The 26,271-nt window shown below is 38.3% G+C and overlaps 1 protein-coding gene across 2 annotated transcripts in view; it reads right to left on the bottom strand.

Annotated features, from left to right (window-relative positions):
* Positions 1-25,829, bottom strand: part of LOC127627459 (ceramide transfer protein-like) — a 45,750-nt gene extending 19,921 nt beyond the window's left edge. For both annotated transcript variants that reach the window (XM_052103844.1, XM_052103843.1), the window contains exons 1-3: positions 25,227-25,829; positions 23,689-23,823; positions 4,853-4,969 (exon numbers count right to left, since the gene is read on the bottom strand). In XM_052103844.1, the coding sequence (XP_051959804.1) occupies positions 4,853-4,969; positions 23,689-23,823; positions 25,227-25,370 (396 nt within the window). In that variant the 5' untranslated portion in view covers positions 25,371-25,829. The remainder of the gene's footprint in view (positions 1-4,852; positions 4,970-23,688; positions 23,824-25,226) is intronic.
* Between the last annotated feature and the right edge of the window lie 442 nt (positions 25,830-26,271).

Consider the following 26,271-nt stretch of genomic DNA (forward strand, 5'->3'; position numbering starts at 1 on the left):
AATGAGGGCTTACAACGATTACATTAGCACATCCATGCGTGATTGGAATTAAAGGTTTCCTATTTTATTGTTTTTAATCAAACATAGAGAACAGAAAGGGTATTAAAGGAGACATTATTCAAAGACTCTAGTGAATCGCGTCTTTGGACACACAGAATGCGTTAAACTCAACTTTTACACTCAACACAGTGAAATAACTACTAGTAACTGTGCTAATAACTTCTCCACTATACTACTCAATCACTGGTGACTACTGGTTACTAGCCATTAACATTTTATTTGCATAGCGTGAGATTTGGTCGCACATGCGAGTGATTTACTTGCATTATAGAGGGTTGCCACACAGAGTGAAATACTGATCTTGGGATTTAAGAATCGATGTTGAGATCGGAAAATTGAGCCGAAATTTTTACCCAGCCCTACTTGAAAACTTAGGAAACAACATAGAATTAGAATCTTTACCAATTTTAATTTTGGTATTATTTATTTTCTCAGCCCTGTTGACAGCTTTAGTACAGCCCTCCTCACAGGATTCGATGACGCACAAATGGAACAAAAACAAAAAGCTCACAACCAGTGATAAGCCAAGCTTAAATATGGCAGCACTTGAACATGCAGTTGAACCTGTAAAATTTCCGCTTTAAATCTTCAGGGGGCACACACACACACATGCACACACATGCACACACATGCACACACATGCACACACGCGCACAGAGAGACACACGCACGCGCACACACACACACACACACACACACACACACACAGAGAGACAGACACACAGAGACACACACAGAGACACACACACAGAGACACACACACAGAGACACACACACAGAGACACACACACAGAGACAGTCAGTCGTCACTTTCCAAGAACCTGCGATTCTCCTGTGGCTCATTTCATGAGTAACAGTCTCTGAAAATAGTGTCTGAGTTTATTTAGAAGCATAAACACACACAGTAACAAAGAGTATCCCCACAAGAATCTAGAGCAGAACATGATAGCACAGACCCAGATACTGTATCTTTCTTTGATAATCTCACACAAACTCACAGGGAAATAGAGAAGTTTAATCTCTGATCCAGTCAATCTGAAAGAAATATACTCTTGAAAATCATATTCAAACCCATCTACTTCCACTCTGATGTTCAACATGATGAAAGTGATGTAAACAAATGAATGAAATGTATTTACAGACACACACAGAACACAAAGCCCAGAAAGATGAACTCACACACTGTCGATAAGAGCTCACTGTAAACATCACCCACCTCTTTCCAGTCAAAACAGTCTATTTTTAAACTGTCTTTGCAGATAAGAGTCAAAACACATCCTACCGACCGGAAAATAAATCAATATATCAGCACATCTGTCTCATTCTACTGGCTATGTGGAATACTGCCAATTACATTTTTAATATGTAAAACCATATGCTGGAATAAACATTTCAGACAGCAGTATGCTACATGATTTCATCATCTCAGAAATAATTACACTTATTTTAGTTTTTAGTGAGAAATTGGCTTTTTCCACTACAAGGTGGCAACAGCGAGCTCTGTTTACGGTTGAGCGGGCATAACCTGAGGTTACTATCGGGTAAACCACAGAATAACCCTTCAGTGTCTCTGCCAAGGATGAGTCAAGCACTGCATTCATTCCAGCCAATCAAACACAGAGTTACTGTGACTGACAACCACAACGCCAACCAATCAGAGGCCAGGAACACCTGAATGTGTCAGAGAAATAAAATCAATAGGCTCAGCGGCAGGTGCGTAGATGATAAACTACAGAACAATAACATCCAATTATGCCATATCACAGAGCAAATCAATAAACCTAATGAGCGTGTTACAACACAGTGGGAGAAAGCGAGCGAGGGAGTGGGGGGGGTGAATTATAATCAGTGTAATGTTTATTACTGCAGAAACAGAGGACAGATGCATTCATTAGCAGAAGTTATAAAAATATAATCTGTGTGTTGATGCGAGTCAGAGAGCATGTGTGTGTGTTATCACACACACACATGCTCTCTATATAGAAGAGATTATACAAGATTAAATAAAACATGTCTTGTAGATACACAAGCACACTGATTTTTAGATATTGTAAAATATTTGTATTTTTAATATTATATTCAACATTCCCAGATGCAGAATAGCTGCTAAAGTAAATGTACATTGTTTAAGAAATGAGTTTTTTTTTATATTTTTATTGGAAAACAAGCCAAAACAAATCATAAACGTATTTTGTTGCAGTGTATAATGGGGTGAAGACTTCCTCTCACACCTTTCTGTTCACTTCAATCCATCTTTAACTCTCTCTCTCTTATTAATAAAGCTGCGTATTGTCAATTTTCTTCACGATAAGAAATGCACAGCGAGACAGATTTTATGATTCAATAAGTCTCAAGGCATCGCGTTATAATCTAGCTTTAGCAAGTGCGGGCTCGAGGGACGAGCGTCCCGGGACAGAGTGTGTATCAGCCGGATGCAGTTTCAATCTCTCCCTGTTAGATCGGGACAATCGCACAACTCATAGAAGAGGCGCTGACCACACAGAGATATGCCAGAGTCAGAGTTTGTAGTTAATTACATGGTAAATGGTCTGCACTTATATAGCGCTTTTTTTTAACCTTAGATGTTACCAAAGCGCTTTACACTGTGTCCCAATCACCCATTCACACACCAATGGCGGCAGAGCTGCCATGTAAGGTTCAGTGTCTTGCCCAAGGAAACTTCGGCATGTGGAGTCGTGTGGGCCGGGAATCGAACCACCAACCCTGCGATTGGCAGCCGAGCCGCTCTACCACCTGAGCCACAGCCGCCTACTTTAAAGAGCTCCTGCTCTGCTTATTCCACAACGAAAGTGCTTCTGAATGCACCTTTATTTTTTTTTTGTGATGTACATCACCTGAAGCTGTTTGGAAAGTTTAGAGTGCATCTGGACTGTGACTGGGTCTCTCGCGCGTCATCATTAGAGTTTCATGTGATCCCATGTTTCGTTAAATGAGATCAAACGACATATTTGACAATTAACATTTTTGTCGACAATGACAATGTCGACGTTGTCGATATGCCGACTAATTGTTTGAGCCATAATGTGCACATTAGTAATCGCATTTTCTCACAAGACCGAATCAAAACAATCGTACATACAGCTCATAGTAAATATAACATTTCCTCACAGCGTACATGACTTTTACTTTGAAGTTGCGCCTACGCGATCATGCGGACCCAGCGCATGCAGCAATCTCCTGACACCTCCTTGGATTGTCACGGAGTGACCATCATGATTTGTGAATCGGAAGAACTTTTGATCCTGAAGTTTTGGGCCATTGTGCAAAGGCCTAGCCCCACCCCCGCCCTAATCCTAACCACATTCTTGGGATTTTGGTTGAACAAACTGCATCTGGGATTTTATGCATTTTGGACTGTATCATTGCTCACCATATAGTGAGAAGATAGATTTTTTTTTTGGACATTTTATAAATAGATTTTAAAAACTGTTAATCTGTTATAGGCCTTTCCCAACACCTTAGTTATCAGTATTGGCAAAATCCACAATCGGTCAAGCACTAGTAGTAATACGTTTATATTTTACTGCAGCTGAAGTTTCTCTATGATTCTGGACTATTCCCTTTGAACTCTAATGAGAGAGAGTGATAGAGAAAGTGATAGAGACTGAAACGCTGGGAAGAATGTTTCAGACTATGAGGCCCGTTTTCCGAGAAGAGCCATGTGTGATTGAGTCATCACAGAGGGGTCATTCCTACAGCCAAGACAGTGATGAGTGGAGAGGGGAAGTGTGTGTGTGTGTGTGTGTGTGTGTGTGTGTTAGGGAGATTCCTCTTCCAAAGCGGATAATATAAGCAGAACATGTGTGAATCAGGGTGTGGCCGAATGACAACAGCACCTGTGCAAACTCAGCAGACACAAAAAGAGGTGAATGAATGCACATGCATACACACTACAACTGAGTGATACTGATCGTCATGGACATAATTTGATGCTCCACTGTATTTTCAGAGTTTGGACATTAACTTTATTACCAACTGCTGGTGGAATCTCCAAACTGACTTTAGACTTTGTGCTGAAAACAGACGTGCTTTTGTGCCATGACCTATTTCTCAGGAAAACAGGGTTTTGCGCTTTGGTTAACAAGTACTTTAACTTTTGAAAAAACTGTATTAGGAGGCTAAATTGTTTGGTGTGGTAAAAATGACGCCACATCTGTAGGATGTTAAAGAAATCCTTTTTACAACAAATACATTTCTTAAATTGTTCCTCTAATAGGTATTTTATTCTTTTCTCTCAATTCTAGAGTTTGATTTTCACCACAGGGGTTTCTGTCCACACCCCCACCCTCTGTGCTGTCTATACCTGCCCACATCCTCTCTCACTCGAAAATATTTTTACTCTTGCTATGTGGTTGGTATGTACACTATTTCTGTCTGTTAGTACTGAGGTGCTGTATGTGTGTGTGTTTGTACATGTTAAATGTACTGTGTGACAGTGATACATTTTAGTGTGCATGATTAACCTTGCATTACTCCAGTTGTGCTTATGTAAGCTAAACGGACCTCTTCCTCATGTCTCTGTGATTATTAATGCGATTCTCAATGAATTACATTAATAATCTAACAGTCAAGTACTTTTCTGTGATTCCTCATGACTCTCAAACATTATTATTCACATTTGTGACTCAGCAAGAAGCCTATAGATTGGTATCTAACCCACTTCAAGCCTATTCTGATAGTAACAGCTCAGAACAAGCTAGAAAATAGTATTATATGGAGATGGGCTTGGCTAGACTAGCTGGGTAGAGACAGGTGTTATAGGGGAACTCACCCTGTGCAGCTCAATGGAGTCGATCCATTGGTTCCGATGTTCTGGGTCCTGAGCGCGGAGATACCACACACTGTCATTGACACTGATGTCCAGCCGGCACTCGTCAAACTCATGAGGCTAGAACGATAAAGAGAGAATGGGTGAGAATGCTTTTTAAATCGCAGTGAACAAATCATCAAGTTAAATAAATATGACAAAGAGTTGTGATGTTTATTTGTAAGGGCTTTTGGTCGAGAAACGGGTCCAAGAATTTTAATCTGTTTCAAACGTATTAAATAAACACAGTCAAGACCAGAAAGAACCACCAAAGAGAACAGAGAGAGAGAGATAGAGAGAAAGGGAGGGGAGAGAGACCTTGACCCATAGAACCAGCTGGGTAATGCTTGATATTTCCCTTTGAAAGAGCACAGACAGCATTTAAGTCTGCAGTATAAGTGGGTGTGTGTGTGTGTGTGTGTGTGTGTGTGTGTGTGTGTGTGTGTGTGTGTGTGTGTGCATTTGGTATTATTGCCAGATGTTCATGACTGCAGACCTCATTGCTCTATGAAATCCAGATGAGGAGTCAAAGCCTGATATACTGATATACTGTGCTCCTCCAGCCCTGTTTCTCCTCCCCTATCTCCCCTCTTTTCACTTCAATCCTTTTTTCCGATTCACTCTTTCCCTCCCTCGAACCATCACACACACTAGTGTTTCCTACAACATACTGTTTTCGCACCAGGACAACAACCCCATATTTAACATGTAAATTTTTGGCGAAAATACTATAAAAAAATGTCAATGAGGTTATATAAACTAGGGTGTTTTCTAGGGGAATAACGGTTCACTCATCTCAAGATTCGGTTTGGTTAATGATACTTGGAGGTTAGTTTCGTTTCACGATTCTTGTTTAAACTAAGCCTGAATCAAGAATAGAAGTTCAGATAACATTAATTATTATTATTAAATTTGCAACACAGTTAGTTTCCTTAAAAATGTCGCTAAAATTCTTGTGCTAAAAAGTGCTAAATGGGTAGCTCAACAAGTAAAGACGCTGACTATCACACCTGGAGTCACAAGTTCGAATCCAGGGTGTGCTGAGTGACTCCAGTCCAGCTTCCTAAGCAACAAATTGGCCCGGTTGCTAGGGTGGGTAGAGTCACATTGGGTAAACCTCCTCATGGTCACTATAATGTGGTTCTTGCTCTCTGTGGGGCACGTGGCGAGTTGTACGTGGACAGTAAATCCATGCAGCTCATAACGTGGCTTGTTGAGCACGTTACCATGGAGACCAAGCACACTATTCTCCGCTGTAACGCACTCAACAAGCCACATGATAAGATGTGGATTGACGGTCTCAGGCAACTGAGATTTGTCCTCCACCACCTGGATTGAGGCAAGTCACTACGACACCATTGGGAATTGGGCATTCCAAATTGGGTAGAAAATTCCATCCAATTTCAAAAAGTTCCATCCGAGATGTACTGGGGCTAAAACAGACTAAATCAAGGCAATCGTGACACCAAATGGAAATATTAGTTAATAATTCTGCTTACTGAAAATACAGAATTATGTTAAACATATGCTGCTTACACACTGCCACTGATTACAAACATTAAGTGTTGGTCCATTTTAAATTTACATTTTATTTTTCTAAAATAGTATCATCTCTGATACATCTAAATCGAATGGAAGTGCATGCTTATCTAGTTAAATAATAATAATTTACTGATAAAATTAAATTACACATGACATTTTACATTAGGATTATATTCCCCCATAGCATTATATGATACATAATATTTTGCATTATATAAAGTAGATTAATATGGACCTCTCATTAATTTCTGCGGATGACATTGGACAACATCCATCACACATTGAGACACGGAGCTGTTGCTCCATTCAGTAAAGAGGAGGAGGAGGTTTAACAGTGTTCATTATATTAATCTCTAACAGCTAAAAGGGATCAAACAGGAGACTGGTATAACAACCGCACAACAGTGCCACCCACTGCACTGGAGAGAAATAGTTTTTCGTTTCATTCTTGTACGGACTCGGAGTGAATAGACCTTCTGTCAGAAGTTCGTCTCGCAAAAACGTCACGCATCTGGTGTGAACAGGCCTTAAATCAAAAGACAGGCAGAGCAATTGTGAAGGGCACCTGGGCGAAGCAGGAGAGCTCATTCAAAGCTAGACACTAATCACAATATGAAGAGGGATGACAATAGGGTACATGAGGACGAGGAGAGGCTAATCTGAGCTGTGCTTTAATGAGACTGAGAGAAAAGACTGCAGGCATTTAAAGGTGGGAGAACATTCGCTCACATCTGAGGGAGGATGAGCAGTAACACCTCAATACAAAAACCACTAACAGCACAGACAGATGCCCTCAAAGCCATAGGCCAAGACATGATAAACACTGATACACATTCACCAGAACACTGATTTCTGCTGGTATTTGTAGTGGGAGAACACTAAGGAATTCTGCTTAATAACTGAGGGAAAGACAGAGAGATGCTCTGTTTGGAAACCTGGTGTGCTGCCTACCTTGAAAGCATTTTATGGCATCACAGGCATTATGGAAACTTCTATACCTAAATACGGGTAAACTAAATACCAAAATGACACTAGCCTCTGCTGATGGTGCACACAGAGCGCTTGAGAAGCGCTTCAAGCACTTTTCTGGCGACAGGCCTACCGTCGGTATTAAGACAGCAAGACAAATCACTAGGGTTTGGACGAGAGCCAGAGAGAGAGAGAGAGAGAGAGAGGGTGGAGCTTTTTTGACATGAGAACCCCTCAAACTCTGGAAGACACAGATCTGAGATGTTCTCATCAGTTGAAACTGTTGTGCATTTAGAAAGACAATGTAACTTTGAAAAATGGCTGTTTTTTTGTTGAAAATAACAGCAGAGATTTAAGCGTGGAACCCTGCAGCAACTGTTTGATGCTGGAACACTCCGATGCGTTTATGGGAAAAGGGATGAGGGGGTACTGGGAATGGAAAATCAAGACAGGGTTGCAGTGGGCAATCCAATCATGGTCTTAAGAGGGGTCACAGCGGGTACTGAGAAAGATGCTAAAATAAACACAAGGGTTGTTTCTATAGAACTGGTTTAAACTGGGAGACACCAGTGACAGAGATTCAATCCACCGATAATGTACACAACCACAAACACACATATCACAACATGTCACGCAGATGTTAAACAGGACTGGTGTTGGGCGATTATTATTGGTGTTTGCAAAGGCAAGCATTACCACTATTAATACTGCTCATGTTCAGGGATCTGAACAAACCCCTAACAATAAGAATAAAGCACTGGGATGGGAATCATGTGTCATCAGACTTGCGTTTTTCATCTGGTAGTTATAGTTGATTGTTGGTTATTGTTTCCATCTTAGATAACACTGCATTATACGCAGTACAAGAGCAGTACTTGGGTACTGTTGTAAACCATAATGTGATGATTTTTTTTAAAAGATGTGCTCTCCTAACAAAAAGGAGTAAAAACATTATATAAGGGGCAATAAAACTTAATGTCAGTCATGCAGCACACATAAAAATAAAACGTATTATTGCAAGCGAGCTAAGTGGGAATATAAAGCTCTTTCCTTCTTAGTGTATTATCGGAAATACACGTGAAGTGAACTTCAAACACTCTGGGTGGACACATTAATTCTCTTTAAAGATCAACTTCCCAGCACACACACACACACACAGGCCTACGTGTGTAAAGTCACAACACTGCAAGGAGAGAGAGATCAAGCGAGATTGAGGGAGCCTGTGAAATGTACAAAACTGTGATGTTGCATTTACAGAATGCCAGTAATAGGACAATAATCCACACGTCTTGTGGGACAACCAAGAAATGATTTGTTATGAACGATGTCCAGAAACTAAATCACTACACAACACACACATAGTTTTTGTATACACAGACATGCTCTCATGTACAGAGGGAGCTAAACTACAAGCTCTACCTAAACCCGTATGTTGTGTTCGGGTCAGTTTGACTTTTTTTTTTCCTAAATAATTTTTTTGTTGTTTTTAGTCTAATTATAATACAATTCCTTGACTTTGTTCACATATGGTTTGTTTCATTTCACTTTGTTACAGTATGTGTTCCTGGTCAAAAATGAACGGCCATTGGAAACTAATGGATTAGACTACAAAATACAGAAATATTAAGTGTTCAGGAGCGTCCCAATCCTTTAGATGAACACATATGTGCATGTGTGTTTGCACACAAAGTCCTCGGACATGTGCACACACGCACGCACACACACAATGTGTGTTGAGCACCTTTTAAGGATCATCTTTCCATGTACATTCTTTGAGGAATATTTCAAGATCTACTTAACATATTATGTTGTGTTTGGGCTCATTTGAATCGGGATAGTCTGCTGTGAGTTACGATATGTCATTGTTTATGTTACTGATTAAATGTAGCTCTGTAGCTAATTCTGAGGCTGTCCATTGTCCCTGTCAAATAAACTACTAAATAAATATAAAATATTGAATAAAAAAAATAATATAAAAATAATGGAAAATGTTACAAAATGTATTATATTTATGTGTCTGTGGGAACATTAAAACTCACTGCCGTTGGTCTCTGAATGAAAGAAATTGCTCATTGCATTTTACAAACGGAGACATTTCCAATGATATGTTCCAATCATAACACATGGATATCTCATCTTTTTTATGGTTTAATCCACTCTGATTTTAATTTTGCAATGATGAGAACGAAGTAGTTCTTATTTGTTAGCCAATTAAAAATTATTTAAGAATTGGTAGGATACGCTATACATAAATTGCATTAACCAAGTGCATACATTTTAACATCTTCATGTCAACGGTTAGTGTTAAAAGCTTATTTGAGCTGTTTATTGACTTTATTTATAATGTTATTGTTGCTATTTGTTGCCACTGTTAGTTAATTCTTGTGTGGTAATGTTAGGAGCTCATCTTATAACATAATGAGGCTCGTTGATTGTCAGCATTATAAAGTGCAACAGTGCCCGCCCACTTTTCATACCGCGTTGGTTCCGAAGTGTTTTTCCTATAAATTTTCCCCACCAAAAACCTTCATAAAAAGAGTTCTAAGCTATGAACCAAACCAACCAGCTCCGAGGTAAATCACAACATTACAAACTTTAATTTGAAGCTAAAAAGTATTTTAAAATCACATAAGACAAAGGTTCAACACTGTATACTTACCATCTTTCACGAGGACATAAACTACAATCCCATGAAGCATTGCAAATGATGTAATCGCATAAAAACCGATGGAAATATATAAACTATTGATTTTAGGTTGTTGTTTAAAAGTATAGAAACAGAATATTTAACATGTCTTGCAAAATATTCTGTTATATAATAACATACAAGTAGTTTGAGGGCGAAGGAAGACCAACTCTAATGCGTCACTCAGAGTGCGTCATGAAAGTGGGCGTTGTTTTCCGGACATGCTTGGCCACAGTTCTCACTGCTTTCACTGCTGTACCATGGGTAGTGTAGTTGTTCACCAAGGACAGTTGTTGAGAGAACTCAAAACTCTTTACGCATCATGTTATGGAGTGCTGATAATGCTTCTAGTGTGTGAAATGCATGTTTTGCAGAAGTATTCAAGTCCTCATAAGATAACGTATCAATAGTGCGGTTGTGATTAACCAGAAAAATACAATATTAGGAGCCGGCAAAAAATAGATATTACAGCTCTAACCTCTATCTCTTCAGAATGCAAAAATAATGCAGTAATTAAATGTACTGTGCCATTCTGTCTAGAACAGGACTTGATCTGTGTTTTAGGAAATGGAAACACAGGAAGGCGAGACTTCAGCTTGACACTAAGAGAAAAAGCCACAAGAAACACAGATGACACTGACCCATACAGCTCACAGGATGCAAAGGAGGAGCACACATCATATGACTATCTAATGGGGAGAAAAATAATTACAAGTGCATCCGTAAACTATCTGATTGAGCTGATGGATTAAAGCGTGACTTTGCTGATTAAAAGTTGCAGAAAAAGCCCTTCTTAGTATGACTGAAAGAGGGAAGAGCAGTAGAAGATAGGGCAGACGAGCAAAGGGAGTTTTCTGATTTTCCCTGGGGTCACCAAACAGGAATTAAACCGCAGGAGAGAGCAAGAGATCAAACTTCCTGTTTTAGACAACACCTTTCGTAATCTCTTTTCCTTCAATTTAATATCTGGACAGACGGTTATCTTACTTTTAAAAGATACCACAGAACCTTTTCTGATTATTCTTTTCACGATCTCTCATCGTCTTAATATCTTCATGTCACTCACCTCTTGCGCTCACTTCAATTCAGCATCTTGCTAGTCCAGATTTCTTTAATGGAGCCTGTTTGATATCTTCACATACAGATTCACTCAAACTCATCTTAACAAAAGCTCACTGAAAGCCTGAGGTGCTAAACGACCATCAGAACTGCGCTATTTGAACTTCAGCTCTGTGAGAGCAAAATAGCATGTGATTTTCACCAGACTGTTCTTGTTTACTCCAGGCATAATTCGAAATATAAATACGATTGATCTCCACCAACCAGACTAGTCTGTGTTAACGGTGTCATTTATTAACGAGTGGCATAATCAACCCAAAAAAAGTCTCATCTATGACCAAAAGTCAGGTCCTCAGCTACGCTCAGTACGTTTAGCCTACATGCACTTTAATAGTTTGATTTTAATCTGACTAAAGCAATATAACACCTTTTTAAAAATCATTTAAATGCGATTGAGGTCAAACCAGACCAAGATAATGCAATTGTAGATTGGCTTCAACCAGCATGTATACAACAAAACCCTTTCAAATCTATGGGTGTTTTTAAAGATTTCATGTTTTAGCGGCACACCCAAAATTAAAGAATTATAAATAAAAATGAGGAGGGTTGTGTTTGGTATCATTGTAAAGAAAATGTTTCAAATTTTTAATGATATAGATTCTGAGAGTCTCAGTCTAAGAAACTGAAATATTACACACAAAAAAAATACAATTCACATTTTTCTGATTTGACATATAAACGTCTCCAAAAGTCTCTCCAAACAAATGAATCATAATAATTGTACATAAGAACTAATTACACATGCAAACAGCAACAATGACTAAAGGTTTACATAGCATGCAGACATGATTTTAGTAATGAGATTTCACAGAATGAGTTTCATTCTGTGCCATTTGAGTCATCACTGAGTGTCAAATGTAATTGGCGCCATCTCCTGGTGGCCATATGTAATATTGTGCTTCGTGTGGATTATCTAACGATCTGTGCATCAGATTGCCTTGTGTGTGGGTTCATTTGAAAGATAATCGCCTCTTCCAAGTAATTGTATGACGTTTTATGTTCTGTTTATTTTTTGTTAAGTTATAAGCGAAAACTCGGCATATGAGCAACACCAGTTCATAAAAACAGAACACTTCTGATTTGTCAACAAAATTTCAAAGCACTTGTTCAGTTTTGGTCATAATGCCTACATGCATTGTAAAGAAGAGCTAAGCTTTCAAATGATACCTATTTTGTGTTGGTTAAGACTGTCATTAATATTTGGACAAAAACTAATTATTATCGTGGGCCCGCCGGCCCATCTGAGCTTTAAGGGTTAATCGGACCACAACTGGCCTCGACATTGTGCTCATAAATGCTCCAAAAACATAATGTATGCATAAATGCCAACCATAGACACTACTATTCCTACTACACTTGACAGTAGTGGGGTAAAAATCAAGGAAGTTCAATATTAATTTCTTTGCCTTCAACAGCATTGTCTGCCAAAAACAGGAGAATTAAAACCGCAGCATTTTGGCTCAAACCAAAATCTAGTGCATGATAATTGTTTCCCACCACTGTGATTCTTGTGCAAGTATATTTATGTCGCAATAAAACATTACCATTGCATATGACAGTGCTTATTCTGGAAGAGAGAGAGAGAACGCTAAATGATGGTAAGAAAAACTGCGGCAACCCTACATGTGACCTGCATTTAACCGGTCACATTTGTCATCCTTCCTTGAAATATTTGATAATGCCATGGGTCATGTATACACACAGATGAAGACTAACTATGCAAAAACCCACTGTTGCTAATAATGCTAGGTATTGATACAGATTCTCGATTCTCTCGATTCGATATTGATTCATATGGGTATATTCCAGCTATAATGCCCTTTATGCATACATATTAACTAAATTCTCTCTCAGTTAATGCTGTTAATTACACAGGGAACATTCTAACTAGGTACACAACAAATATATACATTTTTCGAATTATATTTTATTCGTTTTTCATCACGTGCATATATAATTTTTTGTTCCATATTTATTTTTTCTAACATAATTTGTACTATTTACAAGTATTTACACTGATTTATTAAACACGTGTTAAAACTGGTACTGTCTCTTTAAGAAAGACAGAATTTCTGTAAACAGCATCTGTTTACATCATGTTAACGAGAGAGACTGGAACGGCTGTCCTACACCAGATCAGAATGATTTTTATTTATTTTTTATATATCAACAACTGACTGTAGAGAACAGGAGGGTATTAAATGTGGCTTTATTCAATGACAAATGGGTCACATGCTCCATGGAGCACAGAAATCCTTGTAATGTATCTTATATGGATTTTTTCCCCAGCTCAATTTTGTGGAATCTTGGCCCGAACAGATCAAGACAAGGAAGAAAGGTCCAACCATCTGTTCCAGACACAAAAAGCAGCTTGTGTTGTCGGAGCTAATGCAAGCAAATACACTTTGTGTAACTACATAGCTCTGTTTTCGAACACAGGTCACACACAAGCCTTGAGTTTACCATGTGACAGAAGGTGAGGACATGCACTCAACGGCTCCAGCAATAAGAACGAGCCATTTGATATCACTCCTCTGGGGTTTAGCAGAGCACACTTATCAAAAATTAAAACACACACACACACACACACACACACACACACACACACACACACACACACACACACACACACTTTAAAATACACTCAACTCCATTGCTCCTTGTTTAGCTGCTGTAACTACAAACGGCTTTGCCTTTATCAAATATTCAGCAGGACATTAGAAGTGTGTTTGTGATGGTAAAATAGTTAGATATTTATAGGCTTTAAGAAATTATTTGTAAAGAGGCATGCATGTTAGACAACCGCAAATATCACTTAAGTTTTAGCACAAGTTCTTGGAAATTATGTGAGCACAAACAGTTTCAGAAGCATGACAAACAGAGTAGATTTACTTAAAAAAACACTATTATGTGGTTCCTCGTCTCCATTCCTGATATCTGTTTGCATTTAAGGTTTTGACCTACCAATATGTGTATATTTTTACACTAGCAAAAGCTTCCTTTAAATGTTCAACAGACATTTATAGATGATTTATTGAACCCTAGTGAACACTGCAGATTTAGGCTAAACGTTAATAAAAGTGCCTCCATCACAACAAACTCTCTCTCTCCTTCATTTCCATCACTCTCCCTTTCTCTCAGTGCTACTGTAAACAGTTGTAGATTGGTGAACATTGACGCATGGTTTTACTCGGATACGGAGCAAACCTTCATTGTCAAAATCCCAAATACAAGCAGAAAAGCAGATTCTGCTATAGCATCATGATCCAGCAGCAAATCCTCTTAATTCATTTACATAATGGGTAAAGTACTCGAGTACCCAAGTACTTGGAAGTGACAGCAATTATCGATCATGAAACAGACAACTATACACTACGTATCAAAGAGGGCCTTATTTTTAATTTTGAAATTGATCACGTTGACATTTTCAGCGGTACCCTGATTGTCAACAAAGACGTCTCATAGCAACCAAGCTAATAACCGATGCAGCAATGCTAGCGTTTGTTCTGCAGGTTTACGATAATCAAAAGAAAGTTTAATCCACCACGTTTTGACATCTGTCTCTAGACAGTAGGGATGACAGTAGGGTTCTCGGTTTCACGGTAAACCACGATAAAATTCCCAGACGGTTAGTTTTACCATGTCACGTTTAATTATCATGAAAACGGCACGCGATTATCATGATTTGTAAAACTCGTGGTAAATGCTGTCCACACACACCCAGTATGAGTCTGACGCTTGGGCGCTGCATGCAACATTGTTATTGTTGTTTTTCTTTTAGCATTAAAACATGGCGGAATGCAATAACAACACCAAATCAGAAGTGTGGTCATATTTTGGATTTGATAAGAATGCTGAGGGAAAATTAGTAGAAGATGGTAAATAGGTCTGCAGAGCTTGCCAGATGAAAGTCGCAGTGAAACGGGGCAACGCGTCCAATCTGGCGTATCAATGTGTCAACCATCCATCACTTTATAGTGCATGCAAGGTAAGTTAACTTTTAGCTCAGTGCATAAGTTGGGGAAAAGTATGAGGAAAAGTAAATAGTTGGACACAATATTTAATTGGGTTAAACTCACTTGTAAAAAATGCAAACTTCGGCAAAGAAAAAGTTCCTAGCAAGAGCATCGCTTTGAGCCAAGACAAACAAACAAGAAAACAAGACAATAGCCTAGTTTCCATCCACTTTTCACGCCATTTTGTTATCGACAAAGTGAAATTGACAGAAAAAAAGATTTGGTGCAAAATTTGGCATCTTCTGCCTGTTTCCATCAAAATGGCTTTTTATTGATAAAATGGGGTGCGTGATGATGTAATGACTAAACAAAAACTTGGTTGCATACGTTTTGGTTTATCGCAAAAGAAATCGGCCCTGAAGCCGTTTCCATACAGAAATGTGTGTTTATCACTAATTCGCTCCCAGATGTCCCTCGTTTTTTTCCTCCTAAGTTTTGGTAAAATGGGGAGATTATTGAGAAATAATTGGTAAACTTTCGGTCTTAGTATAAGGACCGTCCATTGATGTGTATATGCTGAGTGCACAGCTATTAAAGAAACATTGATGCGGTGTAATATCAGGGTTTACATATATGATACATTCCCGAGATTCAATATATTGAACAATCATCTATCTAATCTAAAGCATCGCCATCACAACTCGATTATGTCCCACATATTTGTCCAACAACTTTTAATGACCAACTAAACATGACTGTCATCTAAAATTAATATTTTAATATTTAAACGTTTTAAAATGTTCAAAAGCTTGTTTTCTGAAAGTGAACTCATTGGACAAATAGTTTTATCTAGTCTTGTAATTTATTTAATTTAATACAGGGAATTTTGCCAGCATTTTTTCCCAAAAGTAAACTAAACTTTTCTCCCAGTATTGTGCATTTATTTTTTAATTTAAAACATCTTTGTGCACAGAAATGATATTGTTTTGTATTACGGGCTAATTCCATGGAAAAGCAAATTTAATAAATAACGGATGGCTACCACGATTAATTTAAAATCGCAAACAGTGGCCACTCATTTGTTCAATATGCAAGAGATATTTGTTTTGGCACTCCTGGTGTGTCGTGTCATCGGATCTATATACTGTTAAGATCAATCCATAATAACATACAATAAATTGGCATTTAAGGATGTATACGTTAGTAGTCATGATTAAAACTAGGCTCACGATTGGGGCAAATTCTGTCATGAAACACTATATTTTAGCATTAATGGAAATTTTCTTTCCAAACCAGTTTTTCACGACATCTGATGTATCGACAGAGTTTATGCGCCTGAGTTAAATGGAAAAATGTCAACACTTGTGAAATGTTTGCAATAATTTGCATTTCCATCAACTTTATTTTGACGCGCTAAATTTTTTTTCCGCAAAATATCCTTGGATGGAGACGTAGTTAGTAACATCTAACAAATACGTGCAACATTTAAGTGATGTACATTCATACCACTAATACACGGCTTTTCAAATAATGAAATAGTGATTTGAGATGAATGTTTTAAAATTGTACCTGTTCTTGAATTATTTTATAATCCGTTGCAATCTACAAAACAATCGTCCAATACAAATACTGAAGTCCTCCGATTTCATAATACAATCGATGACTATAACAGAGACGCCCCATGGCACCAGTTGTGTTTGTATGTAAGGAGAGACCGTGAGACATGGAAGAATCTGGAGTTTCAGGATGAGCGACCAGAATCAAGAATTTCAGAGAGCTATGTAATGACACGTTCTGTAGTTCAGTCACCCAACCAACATATTTTGACCATTTAAAATGTGTAATTAATAATAATAATAAAACCACACCAATAATAATTATTATTAATACACTTCATTTGATATTCCCTTGTTTACTAATTTTATTTGTTGTTTGTTGATATTTAAATCTAAACCCTGTTTAAATGATTTCAGTGTGTGTGTCAGTACTTTGTGTACATTTTCAGCACATTTTAACACTACTGTGATAACACTGATAACCGTGATAGTTTTGGTCACGATAATAGTGATATTAACTTTTCATACCTTTACATCTCTACTGCACAGGTTTGCTAAACAGGTTTTATTGTCATATTAAGTAGAAACTTTGACTCTATTAATGTATATTATTTAATAAAAGTGAAGGTTTATCATTGACTGTAAATCTCCTGAGAGTGCCGACCGTTAAATAAAGTGGCGTTCCATTGCAGTTTTCCCAGTATGAAGTTTAAAATTCCAAGTTAAATGGGAGGAAGCATGAATCATCACAGCAACAAACTCCAACAGATGCATGACTTTGTCCAGGGCAGAAACGGCGCTCTACACTCTGGAGAGAAACACACACACACACACACACACACACACACACACACACACACACACACACACACACACACACACACACACACACACACACACACACTTCTTTCAAACATCTAGATCTGGGCAACTTATGGCCAGCGGGTCGGATCCGGCCCTCCACATGGTTTAATGTGGCCTGTGGCTCATTTATACTAAGAGCATTTTTTTTTTCATTGAATATTTCAGTTATCTTGCATTGGGACCTAACGCGCCTCCACAAATGTTTAACAGGGTTGCCAGATAAGAGAAGCAACACCCCCAATTTCAGATTTATACTTGTGCAAATTGTAAATATTACGCCTAATGTTATACTTATTTTGTGCAATCTTGCAACCATGTACGTGAGTGCGCACCTTTTGGAGTGTCCCAGTCAGAGCACAGACCTTAACCCAATTGAGATGAGCCGTTCACCCCAGACATCCTAAGAATATGGCTGAGCTGAAGCAGTTCTGTAAGGAAGAATGATCCAAAATTCCTTCTGACCGTTGTGCAGGTCTAATCCGCAGCTACCAGAAATGCTTGGTTGAGTTAATTTCTGCCAAAGCAGGATCGACCAGTTATTAAATCCAAGAGTTCACTTACTTTTTCCACAGCGCTGTGAATGTTTAATGCGATGTGTTCAATGAAGACATGAAGGATTATAATTGTTTGCGTGTTGTCAGCTTAACCACATTGTGATTTGTCCATACTTATGACTTTGATGCAGACGAGATCACATTTTGTGACCAATTAATGCAGAAAACCAGCAAATTCCAAAGGGTTCACATACTTTTTCTTGATACTCTACACTGAATAAGGGACCTAAATCCTTTCTAGGGATCAAATGATCAGAGACTTGGGGATGGTCTCTTTTAGGGCATTATATAACCATCAAACAACCCCCCATAAAACCCAAACAACTGCCTAGCAACAGCCTAGGACACCTAGCAACACCACTCACGTTTTCTGTAGAAAATCTAGTAATACCTGCTCCAAAATGTCACCTTGTGTATGAGTGATTCTCACAAAACCCATCAAGAAAAAGACATATTTAACCCCAAATCAATATAAAAATAAAATTAAAATGAAATTCGATTTTGCTCAAAGAAAACAACGCCTACATTTAGGACCATTAAGATTTTTGGCACTGTGACAGATTTTCAGGATACTTGAACACATTTTTCCTCCTAATTCTCATGACCGTAACGTGATTTAAATCAGTGAAAATGGTAGGGTTGGTTGCATATATATATATATATTTGTTAAATGTATTGTTTACTTACATAATTTAAAATATTTACAAGTATTTACATTGATATAGAACATGTGTTAAATCGGTACTGTCTCTTTAAGACTGCCGCGTATAACGTGAAGACATGCATCGCATCTATTTCTCATGAGTCGTTCCATTTCTGATATACAATTCGAAGGTGCCGTGAAAATATTGCGGAGATCATAGAATCGTTCTCTCACATGCGGATCCCAAGTGGGACAGTTAGTCATCTGGTAACAGTTTTGATCAGGTAATCTTGTAGTTTAGACTTGGGTAGTTGAAACTGATTCTGGACCATACTGAATGAAAGGGGAATCTGAGCCCAAACCCACATAAACGATCTTACGGGTCCCCAGAGTTTGAACAGCAAAGAAAACACATGGGTGAACAGGAAGTTTGATCCATTTTATCTTCAATAAAACCAGAGAGAAGAAACAGGAACCAGCAGGTCAAAACAGGGCTGTGTATGCATAGAGCAACTTGATACACGTTGTTTCCAAGTTTCAATCGCCTTTGTAGTTTCTGCCTTTCCTTTATATATACAATCGGTTCTCTCTTTTACTTCTCACCCTACCAGTCTTTCTTTCTCTACACTTATCTGTTCAACCATCCCCCTCCTTTCTTCTGGTTAAAGTAAACTCAGCTGCATTAAGAACTTTGCCTGTCCTGACATGTCCATGACCTACGGCGGCGTTTGCAATGACCTGCCCTGCACCAGAATAACCTGTCTCAGTGTTTAACTGTCTCTCCTCATTTCACTGACACACCTGGCTCCTGTCAGATCATGACTTAGTCCAGGTCCAGCATAACTCCAGCAGTGCTTTAGGAGACCTTAGCGAGAGAGGTGGGGGAGAGAGGGAACATCCAGCTCACGTGAGGCCAAAACTTGGCAGGCAGAGATGCATAGTTCAGGTTCAGTGCACTGCGAGAGCTGAAAGCCATGTGGTGTGGTACGTTTATTGACGTTGTGCTGAATGCGGCACTTGAAGCCAGCTCGAACCCCAAACACTACGGACAAATGTACAGGAAACAACCACTAAAATCCACCTAATGTAGCGTAGTCATTCTATAATCAGTAGGGATGGGAATCATAAGGAATTCAACGATTTTGGTTTATTTAATATTTTAACAGAACAGTTCTTGTTAATAAACAATTTATTATTATTATCATTTAATAAAATACCATTAATGACAACAAAAATCATAATGTGTATCTTTATACATTGTCATATCAAAAACCATACTCTGAATTCATTGTTCAATTCAAATCGGACATGACTAAATGAATCACTTTTTTTTGCACTTCAGGAGGTTTTTGATTCACTAAAAAGAACAGGCCAATTCATTCAGGCATTTATTTGGTAGAAGTGCTGTATGTTTTGCGGTAAAGATAAAAAAATTAAATTAAATAAAAATTAAATTAGTTATTCATTCAGGAATTGGACTACAATGGTCACATTGTATGTTTCGCGCTGTAGATTCAAAAGAATCATTTATTCGGTATTTAGGATACAACTGGTCATGCTGTAGATTCAAAAGAATCAACTCCTAGGAATCATTCATTCGGGAATCAGGCTACAACTGGTCATGCTGTAGATTCAAAAGAATCATTTATTCGGTATTTAGGATACAACTGGTCATGCTGTAGATTCAAAAGAATCAACTCCTAGGAATCATTCATTCGGGAATCAGGCGACAACTGGTCATGCTATAGATTCGAAAGAACCAGCTCATAGGAATCAATTCGGGAATCAGGCTACAACTGGTCATGCTATAGATTCAAAAGAATCGACTCATAGGAATCATTCATTCAGGAATCAAGCTACAAATGGTCATGCTGTAGATTCAAAAGAATCGACTCATAGGAATCATTCATTCGGGAATCAGATGACAACTGGTCATGCTATAGATTCAAAAGAATCGACTCATAGGAATCATTCATTCGGGAATCAGGCTACAACTGGTCACGCTGTAAATTCAAAAGAATTGACACATAGGAATCATTCATTCATTCGGGAATCAGGCTACAACTGGCCACGCTGTAGATTCAAAAGAATCGACTCATAGGAATCATTCATTCAGGAATCAGGCGACAACTGGTCACGCTGTAGATTCAAAAGAACCAGCTCATAGGAATCATTCATTCGGGAATCAGGCTACAAATGGTCATGCTGTAGATTCAAAAGAACCAGCTCATAGGAATCATTCATTCGGGAATCAGGCTACAAATGGTCATGCTGTAGATTCAAAAGAATCGACTCATAGGAATCATTCATTTGGGAATCAGGCTACACTGGTTATGCTGTATATTCAAATGAATCGACACATAAAAATCATTCTTTTCGTAATCAGACTACACTTGTCTATATTTCGCATAGTAGATTCAAAAGATCTGGATCAATGTCAGGTGAAAGGAGGTTTGGCAAAAAAAGTTAATTTTGGAATATGTTCACCTCTAAGTGTGCATGTACGTGTTTAATGCCAGCATTAATATTTAAGAGTAACCAGAATGGTTACAGTTCAACATATTCACAGCTAAAAAAAAAAGTCACTCTTGAGTCATACTGAGACTTGAAACAAAGGAGCCATTTTTCACTCTCTCAAAGCCAAAATGCAAAACATCACATTAGAATGTTGAACACACAGCAACAACCTTGGCTTAAAATATACACAACCTGAGCGTTGGTTTTAAAAGCAAATTCAGTCCACATTTCTGACCATTTTAGACATCACTTTTTGTGTTCGGGGTCTTTAAAATATCTTGACAACTATTTCATGACAAAAACATTTCGTTTTCCTCAGACCACCCCTGAATGTTCCTTTTCCTGTATATTCAGTAAGAGTTTAATCATTGATGGAATGGAGGCAACAGGTTCACAACAAGGAATTCTACCTTTCAATCTGTCTCCATAAAAACACAACCTTTGCCCTATTTCCTCATTTTAAGCAGTGACGCAAGATAATACAGGCAGAGTGTGTACTAGGATTGCTGCAGCACATGTCGAAATCTGCTTGTGGTCATGAGTTATATTTCACTGCAATTTAGGGAATACACTTTGTGTTCTGTTTGCCTGACAATTGGGCATAAATCGTATCATTAAGCAAGCAACACCACTTCTGAAATGTAGCTTACAACTAACCTTTATAAGCCCTCAACAGTTACCGGGCATATTTATTCAAGCAATAAGAATATAGAAGAAATATTACATTAAAACTTAAAAGGACACAGTGACTCTGTGCATCAGCAGGTGCATGTGTGATTTTAGCATGAATAGGGGAAAGAAGGCCACAGTCTGTCTATGTCTGGCCAGTTGCCTGTAGCAAAGGATCGTGTTTGTCCTCTTTCAATCTCTTTTCTCCTCTCCTCTCATTCCCGAGCCTCATAAAATCTCTGAGCATGCCCAGTACTTCAATGACAATCATTTTAGCTGAAGCACAAGCATCACACAAATGTAATTTCAAGGGATGCACCAATAAACATTTTGGCCAATACTGATAGCTGATAAGTGATAGGATGGCCGATATAAATCTGTGCCGTTTTACTTGTTTTTAACAAACTCAATTCACACTAGGGCTGAGTTTTAAGTGAACAAATACTCAACTGAGATGAAGTACCTATCATTTGCAATGTATTCAATTCACTGGATAATCATTTGATCGTTTGTTATCGTCAGACAGTTTGTTTAGCCAATCAGAAGACTTTCTGCCTGTGTGCGTTCACAGGGCAGCCCATGGTCAAATAAGTGCCGGTACGGTGTCCTTTTCCTGCTCAAGGTCAGATGGCGAAACGCTCAGAGGGACCCCCAGCCCTCCATCTGCTCCAATGCAATGGTTTCCAAGTGTGTCTAATGTTCTATCTTAGATGTCCAGAACAAAATATGCAGTCCAGCAGGAAAAGCATGCCAAACAAATAATCAGAAATGTATGTCATCAACTATTGATGATAACATGTTATACAACAGGAAGGAGCGTGGCTTTCCAATGAAACCAAGACTAAGTTTATAGTCCACTCAGAGGCCGAGATATTCAATGAAACAATGGTGGTGGTGCATGAACTGAAAATTATGCTGAATGTCTATGGACGAGCACATCTCTTAGAACTAAAATGTGTAGGAGCGCCACCTACATTTCAGATCTGCATTTTGTGATGGAAGGTAATAGAGGAAAAATTATTTTTACTAGTTTTTTTCTGCCATCTAGTGAAATTAAATAAGACTTTTTGGAGGGATATGGTGTGAACAGAACCAGAAATGCATGCTTACAAAGTTAGGACAACAAACAAACCAAAAAAAGACAATCTTTTATTCTGTTAGTGCAAAAAATATTAGGTTTACATTTCTCATAACACAATTTTTACTATCCCGGGCATTTTTTGAACGAACTGTTATTAGCTAGGTTTCTTAACCGAACAGATGACGTCATATTTTGTAGTAGATGATAGACTTAAATATGCGTAACTTTCCAGCGCAATTTCTTTCCGTAGACTAGTAGTTACCATTATAATATGTTGGGTACATTTTACTTGTTTAATTCTGTTTAAAACATAAGGCTTTCATTCAATTGTTTTCAATAAATATGCCTATATTGGCAAACGCTGATTCAGTGAATACTAGTTAGCGTTTATGTTAAATGGAAAATGATCAAGGCATGCATATTGCAAATATATGACCTGCTTTTCAGCTGCATTTAGTATTGAATTTGGCTGTTGGAAACAGTTTCTTTTTATTTAGAATAGTCAACTCCTAGTGAAATTAGACATTGTGCACTATAGTTCCCTACTATATATTTATTTTAAGAAAGCACACCATCATTCTAATTTTGGCCCGGCTCTGAAATTCCCACGGCTGTCTGGAGGGATCGTTCCCCAGGATACTCACTGTGATGACAGCCTTGCTGAGGCAGAGGGAACCGCGGCAGCCATATTCCCGCTCATTCTGGGATTTGTAGTAACTCAAGGTGTTGTTCTTCAGGACGACCCAGCGGTCCTGCCAGCCGTGAATGTAGTTTGTCCACTGTAGAGGGAACATGAATGATTAGACACGACTGTTGCAAGAAAACAAAGGCTGTTATTCACAATGAACAAACAGAGCCATGTTGTTTATTTATGACTAGAATGCAAAGTATATGTAATTAAAGACTTCTTTGATGCATACACAATGCATACAGTGGAAAATATTAACTAATTACCAATCGACTCTCTCTTTAACACAAATATTTCCATATAGAGGAAAGGTTTGGGTCATCGCAGGTCGATTTATTCAGTAAACTCTAATGGAATATGCTCCTCTCATCACAATAACAGATGATCAGCTGTCTGAGTCATGAAGGGAGTTTTCTCTTGTAATCCCATCAGGATGATCAGAGGGGCAGATGAACTCTAATAACCCCAAGTAACTCTAACCCAGTCAGATCTTCACCTGATGTATGCTTTCTAAACAATTATGCAGAGGTCGACCGATACTGGATTTTGGCCATACTAACAATTAAGGTGGTGGAAAAGTCCAATAACTGATAAAATGGCCAATATTTTATTTTTATTACATTTAAAGAATGAAGATTTGGTTCAAAATGCAGAACTTTTAACTATAAACAAGCCCGAAACACATTGGGGACTCTTATTTTGAAATGACAGAGACTTGGCCCTGTTAAAATGTTCTATATTTAAGATTTAATCAAATAACTCTTTTTATAGCCTACACTGTATGTTCACCAAATGAAGGGTTTTTGTATATAGATACTTTACCAGATGAGGTTTAATGAGGAACAAGGTTTATTATTATTCACAAGATATGAAGTTGAAGACATGATGTATGTGCATGTTTCCATTTAATCGCATTTTTCAGTGGATGTCCTCACTTCAATTTAGATACTTATCTAATTAAAATAACAGAATATGCATTGAAGAAACAAATGATGAAAGATTGAGGAACATGGAGGAATTAAAACTATCTGCATAGATGTTTTGCAGACAACCGATCTGCACCGATTAATCGGTAAAACCGATATATCGTCTACCTCTACAATTATGCATGCATAGAGAACAACATGTATGCATAACGATATTGAGCATTAATCAAAAATGCTAATTAAACAGTCTTGGGTAGCATAAGCTTGGGGCTTGTTGTCAAAAAACGCAGCCTAATATAATTATATATTATCCTAATTGTAACATATTTTACATTACGCGGCTCTATATTGTACAGGCTTGATTTTAAGTTCATTTAAATAAAATAATTTTCTAATAATAATAATAAGGAACATCAGGCACTTTAAGAATGTGAAAAATGGGGGAAATGTCTTTAACTGTCGTAAGAACTCGGATGGACTCGGGTTTGTTTACATCGGATCAATCGAAAACACACACACAAACACTAGATTTCTCGGTTCGGGAGGGCTTTTCTTGCACTTAACCCACCTTACTGAGCACCCCGCTGAATTCCGCCACTCCTCCGTGCGGTCCGGGTCCCGGTTCGGTGTCCAGGTCCTCATCGGAACCGGATGAGTTCCAGCTCTGGCTGTCCGGCAGGAGTCTGCCGTTTGGAAGCGGACTGGAATTCATATCGAATCCGACGAACGAACGCTAGACTGAGGGAAGCAAAAAAAAAAAGAAAACACGACTAAAACCGAAAATACCCGAGCGTGTTATAAGCGATAAATAGGCTTCGCATCGATTTCAGTGTGTTTTATCCAGAAGATCCTGAAAATAAGCGATAAAATGTATAAGTAAATCGTACGTGTGTTCGTTTCATGAGAGCCTGTGAGGCTACGCGAGGCGAGCGCGAGACACCCGCCCCCTTGCACTCTCAGAGTCTCGCTCAGAGAAAAAAATACTGTCCAATAACGTTCACCAGCGCCTTCTAAATCAACATCAACATTCACACAATAACAGCGCGATTAGCTCGAAGAGAAAGCGTGGTAAATAACATAAATTCGTCCTTCTGTTTTCCCTCAGCAGTTCGCGTTACACAAATGTCATCTTCACCCTCTCGCGCTTGCCGCCGCTTACCTCAAGCTCAAGGGGCGCTGGCGAGCGCGTGACGTCACCAAAGCAACCTGTTCCTTATTTGGACGCTTTTGCTCCGCCCTCCTTACTCGACCTTATTCATGGGATGTGATGACGCATTTCCGCATTATTTAACAGCGTAAATATAGCAAACTTTTTTATATTAGTTATTTTTTAAATAGTGAGTATAAATTTATAACATCATGCTTTGGGTTATATTACCCTGGAATTAGATTTTTAAAATTATTTGCGAGGGGGTTTCTTATATAGCTGCTGAGAGAATGACAGAACGTTTGGCATTTTCTCTCATCTGACTGTCGTAATCCTCCGCTCTCTATTTTTTTTAACACTTATATAGTACAGTCTTCAGAGACCCCGGCACATATATTTATCACAAATGGATGTACAAAATGCCCAGGTAGTGTAAAATTGTCAAATTATTTTCAGTGCAATTAGA

Source organism: Xyrauchen texanus, chromosome 34 (assembly GCF_025860055.1).
Source record: "Xyrauchen texanus isolate HMW12.3.18 chromosome 34, RBS_HiC_50CHRs, whole genome shotgun sequence".
Lineage (NCBI taxonomy): Eukaryota > Metazoa > Chordata > Actinopteri > Cypriniformes > Catostomidae > Xyrauchen > Xyrauchen texanus.